A 14,214-nucleotide genomic window follows, 5' to 3' on the forward strand; every position below is an offset into this window, starting at 1 on the left:
CAACAGGGCTCAGAGGAAAGTATATTGAACAGGGTCAACCCTATCTGCTACGGATAGAAGGATTTCAAGGCAAAAAGCACTTTAGACGCAGCGGTTTAAATACCACTGTCACCTCAAAGTGATTGCTCTAATTACGACTAAGCAAACACATGGCAGCCGTGGAGTAAGTCATCCCCAGCAGGCGCATATACTGAGCAATTTGACGGTTGTGCTAGGGAGCGAACGGAGGGCGCTCTCCAATTTGTGGTGGTGAAACAACCGAGACAGATGAATCGGAGCGGAACTGGGGGCCAAGGCTTTTGTTGTGGGGAACGCTACATGCAGATCCCTTTTATTGCTTGGTGATTTCTTTGGCCTGTTTTGCAACGTATGGTAACCGTATTTGATCGAGGCGTGTATGCGAGCGTGTGACTTTATGCTTTGTGGTTCGGTGGGCGGAGGGACCGAGGCAGAGTGAACTGCCAGGGTTTTACTCAGGCACAGTGCGTATGAATTGGCTGCGGCTGGAGAGACTGATCGAAAGGTGGGGCCATCTGAGCCGGGGTGGTGGTGACAGTGGTGGGGTGGGGGGCTGTACGCTATTTCACTGGAAGTCTTCTGCCTTATATGGTCTCATGAGACATTTCCTCTGCTCGCAGACACAATTTGCCAGATGGAAATCTGACCTCTCTCCTGCTCCAAAGTTTAAACTTCTCGTGCAAAGGCGCTCCCCCCCTTCACTTTCACACTGTCACATGTTTATTGAAAGTCCATAGACTGCAGCCTGGGTCACCGAACAGTAGCGTCTTGTTTGATTATACACAAATTGACTTTAAACAACCCACTTACAAACCCCAGTGCAGCTTGTCCTACATCCAACCACAAATATTCGATCGCTCTCACGCTTGTGCCGATGCTGACTTGATTCAGAATTTTCTGTCTGACTCGGCTGTGGAGAAAACATTGTTTTAAGAAAAGTAGGCAGAAGGCGATAAGCTTCGTCTCTTCCAAAAATTTTTCCAGCAAAAAGGTGGCAATAATAATAATAATAATAATAATAATAATAATAATAAATTGTTGGTTCACTGATTGAAAGTGTAGAAATTTTTGCTGGATAAAACTATTTGGAAACTGATAAACAAAATCTCATGGTGAGTTACCCATCATATTGCGCAGTGCTGATGAATGACTCAGGAAGTTCATTTTCCACTTAGAGCTGGGTATTCCTATGGCTCTGCTCTTGCTGTCAATCTGTTCATTACACTGTTATAGAATTGTTCCGGCGAAACCCACTGAAGTACTTTGGCTGCATACGTCTGAGGGGTGAAACCGTGACTGATCACCGTTGACCCACAACATGGACCAAACCACTGGGACTCCCCCCACTGTCTCAACGACAGCCAAGTTGCATGGGCTCGAACTCAAGCTCCGCAGTGCTGCAATTTCTCCAGCAGTCTGAGGTTCAAGAGCTCTTTCCTGGAAGACTGTAATCGCAGCAGAAGCTTTGAGAGTAATTTATTGTCAGTCTGTGTTTACCTGAATCACTGGCAGCCCACTCAGTTTCACACAATGACACAGGCCGGCTGTTCTCAGCTGCGTTCTCACAGGCTCCTGCCTTCTCCAGGGTGCTCGGGCTCCGGGATGGCACGTTCCGCACCTAGAGGGACATAGTTCTTCGAGCCTCACTTCTTAGTTCACCTTTGATCTTGAGTTGAAAAGCAGTAATACCTCTCGAACCCAAGGGCTGGAGACCACAGCCATGCACATCTCTGTCACAGTCTCTCTCGTGCTCCCTCTCTCGCTTCCTTTCTTTGCATACTCGGGCTTACTTATTGCACTACTCATTACAATCTTTGTTTCTGCGTATTTCACGCTGGCATGCTGTCACTTCGCCCTCATCGCTTTGTTAAAAAACCAGAGCTGCACACCGACTCACACACAGTTCACGGCAGACAGCATGCACACGGCCATGTATGCAGCCAAGGCAATTCTTTCGAAGAGGCTTGAAGGAAAGGGGTGGTGCAGCTAAGGCTGCAAAGGCCTCATGACCTCATCTGGGGCTTTACTGGAAACAACCAAGTACATTTTCTGTCCAGTAAAAAGAGCCTTGTCACGCAGGGTAAAAATAGCCCAAAGATGGGAAAACAAAGTATATCGAAGAGGTAAAAGGTTGCAGTCACTTTTATTCTAGTTACAAATCCATGTCTGAGACAGGGTACGCTTACTAGGAAATGTGGCTCATTGACAACTTATTAGAAAAGAAGGCAATGAGTTCAACTTATTAGAAAAGAAGGCATGAAGAAATCATCTCTATCTCTTGTAATCGCATTGTTTCATCTATCAAGAAAACAATTAGTCATTATGAATGATGCTGCTGCTGCTGCAGATGAGTCTAATCATTTTCAGTGCTGACCCGCTGACAGGCTGCAGAGGCACTTCGAGATCTACGCATCCGAGCATGTAGAGCAGGCATACATGTGTGCACGAGCTTCACTTCATTTCATCAAGAAAAGGCATATTCGTTTGTACCCAACATGGCATATCCTCATCGGGAACAATGCGCACCCTCAAATGAGGATCACAGGTAGTGCCAGCATGTAGAAGGTACGCATCCATGAGTCAGAAATGTAAAGAATTAAAAATGCAATATGGCAACTGCAAATGCAGATCATGAGCACACTTTGGACAACAAACGTAGCTTCACCGCAGGCGGACGGCCAGGTGCACAAACACTAATTTGAAGCTCAGCGTGATCTAGGAGGCCAACATGTCCAGTCAAGATCGGGTGTTTTTTAAAAATGTTTTTACTTCTCATTCTGCATCATGATTTTGAGCAATCTCTGGCAGCAAGCCATCAGTCGTGCAACATTTTGGTGGCATTGGGGCTTTGAATGCCGGCACTGGGTATTTTGTGATATCAGAAAAAGAACTTGATACGGCTGTCAATTGGCCCACCCTTACACATGCACCAGGAAAGAAAAACAGAAATAAATAAGATGCATTTTGATTTTGTAAGCAAACACAGTAGAGCATCCCTCCTAAATCCAGATTATAGGAAGGGCCTCAAAAATTGTAGTGCATTGGTGGAAAGGCCATACTCTTGTACCTTTGAGCAGGCACTTGAGGACCACTGTCAGGTAATAAAATACAACTATATGAATGAACAAAACTGAATGATACTTGAGAATGAGAAAAAATACATAAAGATAAAAAAATTTGCCAGCTACATAAATGGGTGAATAATTGTATCTTAACATTGTAAGTCGCTTTGGAGAAAAGCATCAGCTAAATGAATAAATGTAATGCAAATGTAAAGATATTTTGGAATAAACACGGTCGTTGACGGCAGACAGAACACAATATAGAAAAAAACAGAAGTAAACAGACAAAACTAATGGGTCCATGGGTGTTTTGTCTCTTTTCCTCTGCAATTTTACACATAGTCATTTACGTGATCTCGCTGCATGGCCGAGGATGAATAATTGCAGATTCATAACGTGACCAAGTGCCTGTTTGTGACAACGTAGTTCAATGAAAAAGGGTTGTGGGGGAACATTTGGTTCAGAGCTCCCGAAATAAACAAATTGCAGTGAACCTGAGATAATTACCCAACTCGAGACAGGCCACAGGCTTTTCATTGAGGTACACATGGTACATTCCTACCACCTCCGCCCTACGGGCTGGTCTGTTGTTTACTGTAAAGCACGGTGTAATAAGAGGCAGCTTAGAAGCATTACCTTGGCAAAACCACCATGTAACCACACAGGGGAATTGTAGAGAATAATTAACCCAACTTAAAAATAACTGCTGCCCATGTCATGTTACATGGTATGTAAGCCATGGCATGTTCCCATTATTACAGATCAGTACACCACCCTAAAGCGCCCAGTATACAGTGCATGTAATAGCACGGGAGGAGCACGTGGACCAGCTCTAACCAATTTAAGAAAGTCTCCTTATCCTTCAGGTCTGCACTTGTCCTGGAAGAACTACTTGTTTCCCAGCCCAAGGAAACACACTACGACTTACAACATTGGCCACTGTTCACCTCCTATAAGTGCTGCACACTGACACAAAGGCGTGCTTGTGCTTGTTGCTGTGATCATTTGTATCTTGCTGCTTAAATACCAGAGATGGGGAAAAAAACCAACGAACAACGTTTTTGGCTAAGAAGAAAGAAAAAAGCAGAACTACAGTTCCAGTATTTTGATATACAAGACATGAATAGCAAAAAAAAGGTCAATAATAAGATGATCTATATGCTGAGCATGCCTTTCCCCAACATTTAAGTCATCCCTTTTGTATTATCATGTAACGTTTGAATTGCCATGATAACCTTGCCAAAACATGAAAATAGTGACATCTTCGGAACAGCAGAAGTTAACAATCCATTTAGGGAAAAAATATATTGCTGTCATGTTAATGAACAGAACGATAGTGGTATTAGGGGGGGTATTTTTCAAACACCAGGTTGCAAACAGAAACCCCTCCTCACTTACCATCTATTAGTCACAACTTGGGCTTTATCCAGTCAAGAATAGTCACAACTTATAGCATTTTAGTGAAAAAAATAAATAAATAAATAAAATTCAAAAACAGCTGTGTAAAATTTTTCAGCGACAGGTACCTTTTATTATGTGGGTGAGCCATGGAGAAGTGACCGAGCTGTTCTGGAGCAGGGTGAAAATCCATGGCCTTCAGTCTGGCTCACACACCTAAAATGAAGAGGTATTGTAGCTGTACCAGTAATTTGTCATTTAGCCGACACGCTCATCTAAAGCAACATACAGTCATTCACTATTGCATACAACAGGGTATTAGTACTGGAGCTTTCAGAGAAGAGATCTTGCTCAAGCATACTGCAACAGGAGGGAGATGTCCCGAACCCATGGAGCAGCTTGTTGTACATATTATGTAATAGATTATCACATATAATGGGCTGTTATGTTTGTTTGCCAAAAGACAAAATCAAAGTGTGCATGAACTTGGCATTCAAGCTAAGAAAACACAATCATAAGTTACTTCTCTTCTCCTGCACAAATCCTGAAGGTGGGCATTACAGCAAATTCCAAGACAGTGAGTAAAGTTTTTTGAACTGTGCATTTGCATGTTTGTACTAATTATCTTTCTTTTAGTTATAAGATCATACAAAAACAAGCTGATTAACCATAAAAGAGAAAAAAAAAATCATTTCTGTTTTAAACATATAGATTATTGAAACGTTCAGAGTTAAGAGTGCATACTTAAGATGTAAGTATTGCTGATGGTTCAGAACATCTAAAAGCATATTTTGAATCAAAGTAACTTGATACTTGAGTGGTTCTTTGACCTAATACATTCTTAATTTTACACAGACTGAATTTTGGAGGACTACGTCTACTTCAGAAATTATTTGCAAAGCAATAGATCTAGTACAGGTGGACCCGATTTACGATGGGGTTACGTTCCGCGAAACCCATCGCCATCGTAAGTTGAAAATGTGAAAAAAAAAGAGTATCGCACCGCATATTGCTTGCCCTGGGAGAAAAAAATCAAAATTCACAATTGGAAGTACGGTTTCTACTGAATGTCTATCGCCAGCTCACCATCGCAAAGTCGAAAAAATCGAAAGTCGTACCATCGTAAATCGGGGACCACCTGTACTTGACTATTGTTGATTTCTTTCGCCTGACGTGTTTTTCCAAGGTGACTTGCAGTACGAGGTTTGTATAGCACACAAAACTGGCTCTGCATACTTCCACAGAAATGAATGCCTCTTCTAATGATGATTTTTTCCGTTTCAAAAATGCGCACACACCTTCAATCACGAATGGGTCTTTTCACCAGGAATGCCACCCTTAGCAATTATTGGAAAAAAAGAAATCTCACATGACATAATGGTAAGAAAGCGGTGAATGCGATACAAACGAGAAATTCAGGTCAGAGCAGCACTGGGGGAAATGCGGGTTGAACGCTTCCTTCTCTTGCCTTTCTTGGCTTTTTCAAAGTTGGCAGCAAGAGAGCATTTAGCTATACGCCACATAAACATTCTGTCTCCCAGGGGCGAGGAGGTGGGGGCAATTTGTGCCACACTCATTTGCCCCAGAAGTCTCCTCTGTCGTGGTAAAGGTCTCGGAGTGCTACAAGGCTCCTTCGCACTTAACTTGCAGCCATGTTCGAGGAGGCTCATTAGCACAACATTCATTAAAGCGATTACATGCAACGTTCCCCTTTCCCACAGGCTGCACAATAACGAAGGGAGGACGGGGCAGGATGCTGGGGGTTGGACTGAGAAAAAACGGGGGCATTCAACGAAAAATCCCATCTGTTTGCGTTAAATTCATTGCCCTGTGCCCATGTCCGGCTAAAGAAGCTTCTTTGTCTTAATTTGTTACACAAGGAACTGTGTTTACCGAGGGGCGATGTGGCCTTTCGCCGGACACCCCTGTGTGACTCAGTGCACCTACAGGCTACTCTGGGCTCACTGGGCTGAGAACATGTAAAACACTGAGCTATGAGTGACAGTGGGCAACCCTGGCTGTTCTTGAGCGAAGGACCGGGCGCGTCTGTCCAGATCAAGGAAACCGGAACTTTGATGGCTGCAGTTTCACCGTCCGTGCATCTTTAAACTTCGTTATTTTGTCCCACTTCAAAACAGAATCGATCGCAGGCATGGCTGAGCTGACTGCAGAGGATGACTTTGCAAACAGCCTCTTGCTGAATCACGTTGTAATGCTCGGTGTACCTGACCGAAGGCCGTGAGCCCGACGGTGAACTCAGCGTGCGAGAGAACAGCGGTACCACGTTAAATCAGCTGGACAAGGTCATGGCACTGCCGCCTCGCAAAAAATTTCTGAAAGCAGCAGCCCGTGGATCCCGAGCATCAGCTGCGACAACGTCGGGCCATTTGGGTTCTCATCGGTTGCAAATGCGAGACACGTCAGCATATGGTTATGTGAACGAAAACAAATTTTCCCGCGCGTTGTCCGTGAATACGACTGTTGAATGAATATATGAAATAATCAGTGCCTTGAAATTTTCACATGCGGAACTGTAGCTCTACGAAGTCCAGGGCGAGCAAATTTACGATAGCGAAGATGTTTTTCATCCTCTCAGTTTAAAGTAGTGTTCCTCTGATAAAATCTATCAGGTGTCCGGGTTGGAGTCTATCTCCTTGTCACTAGTTCCTTCCATCTGCTCTGTGTGGTGAAGGAACACCAAAGTACCCCTTACTCTTAATCCGTGTCTGTCTGTCTTTCTTTTTCTCTTGCCTACTCACCTCACTGATTCGCTCTGTTGCTGCTCAGCTGCCCATCTGACCCCACTGCTCCAGGCTGAACTCCCCAGGCCGGCCTTAGATTGCGTGCAGTGATGTGCTAATGGGCGCCATACTGGTTTAAGTGCCCTTCCAAGGCCATGGGCCTTTTATTCACCACCATGTCTAATTGTACCCTGGGGATTTTGCTCCTGTTTTCTTCACCCTTTCCCGTCTTTGTCCTTTTCCTGCTTTTTACTGTAATTTTTTCTTTTTACATTGCTCGCATATTCTCGGCAATGTGGTTTGTGACTGTGAAGAGGGAAGACTTGCTGCCTGCCTTCTCAGTGGTGCTAGATCTAAACATGCCCCTATAGGATCAGCGCAGTTTGATGGGTTAAGCATGGACAAGGTACTTCCATGACCAGCGTCTGGTGTGAACATCACTAGAACATAACTGAAAATTACTTTTACGGTGTTCACCTTTTACATCCATATCAACAATTTAAATATAATGATTTTAATAGTGCATGAAAGACCTCATTTCTTTAACGTCTAGTATTTTTAAGTGCAAAAAAGTGGTTTTGCTTATGACACAACGACTTGACTGCATTAGTATCCCAACTCGTTCATCACATTAAGTCTGTAACTAGGGCCAGCAAGCTTGCTTGGGAGCCAGCCTGATGTTTCGGGAGCTTCAGCGTAGACTGAGCCCAGCTGGATTGCTGGACCTAATTTACCACAAATGGAAAAGTACAATTGAAAAGGTGCAGTCCATAGGCCTACCACTACCAAATACTTCAGAATAGAATGGTATGACAATATAGGTGGAAAATCTATATATTTATAAATAGCCATGATTCTTTGACAGCTGGTCTACATTGACAAGTAACGAAGTGTCAAGATCAATAATAGGTGAACAGCATTGCCTGTCCAACAACCGTACTTGCTTTTCGAGCTGTATAAATACGGGTGCACCGCTACTGCGCAACAGCTACAGTTGAAAAGATTTGCTTTAAATGACTCACTATGTCAGCCCCCTCTAAGCAAGGAAATAACTAATTTAATTATTATTTTTTGAGAAAGTGAAAACTGGCACACGCCCACACGCTAAAGTGGACCTTCCTCTCTGTCGCTCTGATCACCTGTGCGAGAGGAGTGGCACCTCCACCAAGGCTGCGCACTGGCTTCCTCTGCTGCAGGAAGGTTCGATCTGTGGTGGCACTGCACGAGTTGCATGCTCATACTTTCGCAATGAGTAAGACAACTGTCTCATTCAGCATGGCAGGCAGCAGTGCAGTTGGCCTGGCAACTGTTATAAACTTACACATGGTGTACGCTACTTCAGGTTTCAATAACAAAAGGCTTATAAAAAACAGTATATTTCATTATTTCCAGGGCTCCGAAATTGTCTACTTTCAGCTTATACAAGTGATTTTTCTGACTATATGTAGGTTAATTTCTTCTCTCGTGCAGGTGATGTGTAGATGTTTTCATTCCGTCGTATATGTCATTGCTCTCTTCCTCATTTCCATTCTTTTTATAACATTCAGAGCAGAAGCGTTTTAATAACACCCTGCAGTTTTTCAGTTTACAGTGTGGACATTGTACACTTGTACAATGGAAACAACATGAGGAGTGATTTCAGTGAACAATTTGATTAATTACCACTTGCTGGTATCCTTACTAAAGGCATTCCCTTTTGCCAATCTCGTGATTGCAAATACTGCACTTAAACAATCCAGTACTACTCAATATATTCAGCGTTTAAAAAGACAGAATGATCTTAGATGGCAAAGCATTTCAATACTTTCCAAAAATATTGTACATTGCCTTGTAAATCATAGTATTTATGGTATATGACATGGATTGAGTTCTTCCACACATAAACACGTTATAGACACCAACACAGTAACATAAATATCATCATGTTACGAGCACCATCATAATAAGAAACCACCTCTTGTGATTGGTAAAAAGTGAACCGCAAAAGTCTGACAACCACATAAGGAAATATTTCTATACAAGTTCCATTTTACAACTAAACCAATCCTCCAAAATAGCTGTGAGTCATCAATACAAACCTGTGGCAATTAATACCTTGATGTAATTCAATATCTATAACATAAACCGACTTTTTTAAAATAACCAAACCATCTGTATTACTGATAAAATTACCTATTTTAAGCAGCCTATTAGAGTACAGAGAGGAATCAAATTTAAATGAAAAAAATAAACCTCTCCTAAGCCCAGTGTCACCACCCCCAGGAAGTGAATTTTGTAACAAATTCAATTTAATAGACTTACATTGTCTGGTCTGGCAGCCTGGCGTCTTAGTCTTGGGACCCTGGAGTCTGGGGCCTGTTGTGAGGATTTACAGGATGTTGTGTCACTGTCCAGGGGGACAGGGATTCTCATCACAGGATCTGAGGACTTTCCAAAGGAAGCTGTAGTTGTTTTACTTGTGGATATGCGCTGAAAAGCCATCCCATCTGAGGGGTACCCTCCTACCGATGTAAACTGTCTCGAGTCACATCTTTGCTGTTTGTATGGGTGTATATATGAATGATTCACAGCACGTATGTGGCTACAAGAGCCATGGAAGCCTCTTTCATAAAGACCATCCAAAAGCATTGTTCTGTTTCACTCACCAGTACCTAGATGTTGAATTTTCAGTACATGAATTAACCTTCACTTACCCAGGTGAATATTTTTTACACCAATATTAGACTTACAATGGAATTTTACAGTACTTTAGTCATTTATATAACAATAGATTCTAGCGAGGGGGGTGCAGTGGCGCAGCGGGTTTGGTTGGGTCCTGCTCTCCAGTGGGTCTGGGGTTCAAGTCCCACCTGGGGTGACGGACTGGCGTCCTGTCTTGGGTGTGTCCCCTCCCCCTCCAGCCTTGCACCTTGGATTAGGCTCCAGTTTGCCAGTTTCAGACTGTGTGTGTGTATATCCTACTGGATCAGTCCAAGGTAAGAGCTGTACCTTGCTCAAGGGCTTTGCACAGGAACCTTCAGATTACCAGGTGATGGCCCTAAACCCTACACCACCTGCACATATTAATATGTCACAAATTTATGGGGCCTGGCATCCGGCTTCACACACATTTCACCTGCCAGCTATTGTGATTCACACTGCACAGGTATTATTGCCAAAGGAGGAGGAGGAGGAGGAGAAGAAGATATCTCCTGCCAGCACAGGAGACTATGAAGGGGTTGAGGCAGCAGTTCTATTTCACATGCCTACACAGGACAGGTACCATGAAGGCCGACGCCTGAGGCACACAGCATGCTCCCGCCGACACTGGCGTCCACAGTTCAGCCCTCCCCCTCCTGCCTCCCTCCTCCCAAACCACCCACTTCCAGGCGAAGGCGCGATCTGGAAGCACGCCGACATGGGAACGGCTTCCCGGTCTTTCTCGGACCGCGGAAGTGACGCGTCAGCATGCCCAAATTAGGAGTGCACGTCCATACCTGCGGTGGCTCGAGCCGGTTTCCTTGAATCAATACACAGCTCTTAGATCAAGAAGGCTTGGTGGAATGCGCGTTGTTATAGCTGGTGCTTTATTTTCGTTTAAATCCTAATTACTTCAGACTTTAAACAGAAACATTTCAAAACACATCAATAGCGGTAGTTTAGTTACAAAATAGGCCATTATTAACCGGTCCAAGTTATTCAGTCAGTGTCGGCAAGCGATTGATTTGGCGAATCCAAGATGTGAGGCGCAGGTTTACATAATTCATATATTAAAACGCAAGGAAATGTACCCGCTGTAAGCCAGGGAAACAGAACCATAAGTACAGCAATGCCGTGGCGCAGTGCTGTGTTGGCACGCGACAGATGCGCTGAGCACGTGCATCACGGACTCAAGTCAGCGCGGGTGCCCGACTAAGGAATAAGGAATAATCCACATCCCCTTTTCACTCTGGGTGTGTCTTGTCTAACTAGTTATTTTTTGCTGGGAGTGTTAACTGACAGTCGCTAAGGAACTTTAAAAGCAGTAGTTAAACTAAAAAAAAAACAGTGCTGTGTGCCTTATTTATTATTCCGACTCCCGAGGAAAATTAGGTTTGCATTTGCCGTGAAAATTAGAGGAAATGACTGAATCCCGGTTTTTACAATTGCTGATTTTAATAAACACTTATTTTTAAATGTGACACTTTGGTGACATCAGATCTGTATAATGAAGCCCAGTATTATGTTTGGCTATAGCTACTGTACGGCTAAAAAGCCTAATGAAGGTCAATCAATTCAATGTATATAATAATGCAATGTATTGCTAGTTACTTTATTCAATAAATCGTATTCAGTAAATCATATATTTTTAAAAAGAAACTGGAAACATGATTACGCAGAATTGAGGTCTGTAGCCATGGCATGAGCCGAACAAACTAAAAACTATAGTAAACTAGTATTTTACAGTTACCTATATGAATTAATTAGTCAGATTCATCATGGTTTCCAGTTCTTTACTTTAGTACGTCATCGTCATCCTACATTAACTTAGTTGACATAAACTACATCATCACAACTGCACCACATTACATTACCATTATCATGATCATTATCATCACAACTCCATCTCACGCCTCTCTACACGGTGGCGCTCACGTATCAAACCGCGCGCGTTACAGGCACATCCCTGCGACCCTTCGCCCGCTTCTCAAAGTCCGCGCTCGACGCTGCCTCCTCACGCCTCGGGCTTGTTTACGGTCCCGGCAGTTCCTGGCATTGACGTCACCATCCTCGTCCCCTCCTCCGACTGTGGGCGTGGTCTGGAGAAAGCTCCGCAACCAATCAGGGACCTCATAGAGCCACGTTTTTGAATATATATAAGAGGCGCACGGCGTACCGAGCTTACAGTTGGGACCACGCGCGCGGTGGAACGGGACTAAGAGTACAAGGCTTTCTTCTTTCGGCACGCACGTAGATATGCGGCGCAAAAACCTGTAGCAATAAAGAAGACATACAGAGAGGACGTCACTTTGACACAGCTGTCAAGAGCAAAAACGGCGTCTGTTCACTTGGTACAGTAGCGTTCAACTACTTTGGAAGTTGTGTTCTGTTCTTTGATCATAAGACTCTTGACTTGACTTTGAAATTGACAGTTGCGGGACTTTTCATTTCTGAACACACGTTCAGGAAGATTGGCTCTTGCATTTTTTTTTTTTTTTTTTTCTCCAGCCAGCGCGGTGCTCAATAATCGGCACCGGTACTGTTTCTGGACGCTTTATTCAGATCTGTGCTCTGTCCTGCTTATAGCCGGCATAGAAGTCGCCTTTATAAGTGCATTACGGTTTTTTTTCCCCTTCCCTCTCACCACAGAACGTCCGGTGCTTTTATTTTGTGCTTTGAGTCATATGTCTACAAAAATGGAACAGCCGTTTTATCATGACGACTCGTTTCTCTCTGCTTATGGTCACTCAGACGCAGCTCTGCACGACTACAAGCTCCTTAAGCAGAATATGAACTTGAACTTGACCGAGCCTTATCGGAACCTGAAGTCCCAGCTGCGAGCCGACACAGATTTCTACCAGGCCACCAGTTCCGACGTGGGCTCGCTGAAGCTCGCGTCTCCCGAGCTGGAGAGACTGATCATCCAGAACAGCAACGGTGTCATCACCACCACGCCCACCCCCGGCCAGTACTTCTACAGCCGCGGGATCACCGAGGAGCAGGAGGGCTTCGCGGACGGCTTCGTCAAAGCTCTGGACGAGCTGCACAAGATGAACCAGCTGCCTCCGCCCAACGTGTCAATCGGAGCCGGTGGGGTGACGACGTGCACGGCGGCTTCCAACGTCTATGGCTCCTCCCTGCATCACGAGCCCCCTGTTTACACAACACTGAACACCTGCTCTCCCAACACTAACCTCGCCTCGGGATCCAACTACCCTACGGCCACCATCAGCTACCTGCCCCATCACCACCAGTATCAGCATCATCCGAGCACGACGCACCCCTCGCATCAGTACCAGCACTCGCTGCCCGGAGCCGGGCTGCATCCGCCGCGGCTCGTGGCCCTGAAAGAGGAACCTCAGACCGTCCCTGATCTGCAGAGCAGCGACGGCTCTCCCCCCATGTCCCCGATCGACATGGAGAGCCAGGAGCGGATCAAAGCGGAGCGCAAGAGGCTCAGGAACCGGCTGGCGGCGACCAAGTGCAGGCGGCGCAAACTGGAGCGCATCTCCCGCCTGGAGGAGAAGGTGAAAAGCCTGAAATCGGACAATGCGGGCCTGTCGAGCACCGCCTCCGTGCTGCGGGAACAAGTGGCGCAGCTGAAACAGAAAGTGATGACACACGTGAGCAGCGGCTGTCAGCTCATGTTGACGACCAAGATGAAGTCCTTCTGAAGCATGAGGATGACATGCTGGACACTGGTATGAGAAATGAAACACTGGAAGACTTGTTCACAAATGTTTTCTTTGTAAAACGAACTTTTGCAGCACTGGAATCTTGATTTCATTGATGTTGAACCGTTTGTATGTTTTCATTTTGAAAAATTACTTGTTATTGTCTTGTTCGCAATACCTGAAATACAGACAAGGATTCTGTTTTGTTTTTATTTCGTTTGGTGTCTTTAGAAAGGTACTTTCTAACGCAATACACGGGCGTGGTTTTAAAGCACCATGTCGGTGAAACGCTCAGTCGAGACGCCCGGGCCTATTCCGCGTTTATTTGTTTTGGAATGGGACTGAGTGTCTTAAAGTCAAATACATGTGATTTTTATCATTTTGGTGCATTTTTAGTAAGTTATTATGTATTGTCAGGTTGATCTTGACGATGTTATGTTTACGTTGTTTATTTTCATACAATATTTAAGTAAAAACAGATAAATCAGCTTCTTCGTGTATTGTCATTTTGGACAGTTGGTGTTTTTCCAGACTGACCACACATGTCCTGTCCAAGCGGGAGATGATCATACACCTCATCTGTTCATTACATAAAATCAAACTTTATCTGAACAGAACATCAAAAGAAGTCGAACGCGTTTT

At 44.4% G+C, this 14,214-nt stretch overlaps 1 protein-coding gene and 1 long non-coding RNA gene across 2 annotated transcripts; one reads left to right on the top strand and one right to left on the bottom strand.

The window, feature by feature from the left end:
• Positions 1–1,530: 1,530 nt before the first annotated feature.
• On the bottom strand, positions 1,531–9,960 carry LOC108940070 (uncharacterized). The gene is made up of 3 exons (XR_001966547.2): positions 9,521–9,960; positions 4,607–4,694; positions 1,531–1,636 (listed from the first exon to the last, which is right to left on the bottom strand). It is a non-coding gene; the product is annotated as an uncharacterized LOC108940070 (long non-coding RNA).
• A 2,110-nt stretch (positions 9,961–12,070) lies between these two features.
• Positions 12,071–14,061, top strand: junba (JunB proto-oncogene, AP-1 transcription factor subunit a). The gene has a single exon (XM_018761903.2). The coding sequence runs from the start codon at positions 12,583–12,585 to the stop codon at positions 13,570–13,572; it is 990 nt and encodes a 329-aa protein (XP_018617419.1). The 5' UTR covers positions 12,071–12,582; the 3' UTR covers positions 13,573–14,061.
• Positions 14,062–14,214: the final 153 nt, after the last annotated feature.

The sequence above is a fragment of the Scleropages formosus genome, chromosome 20 (assembly GCF_900964775.1).
Source record: "Scleropages formosus chromosome 20, fSclFor1.1, whole genome shotgun sequence".
NCBI lineage: Eukaryota > Metazoa > Chordata > Actinopteri > Osteoglossiformes > Osteoglossidae > Scleropages > Scleropages formosus.

Bases quoted from the DNA above. Each gene is read 5' to 3' on its own strand.
- junba (XM_018761903.2), top strand. From the start codon at position 12,583: ATGTCTACAAAAATGGAACAGCCGTTTTATCATGACGACTCGTTTCTC.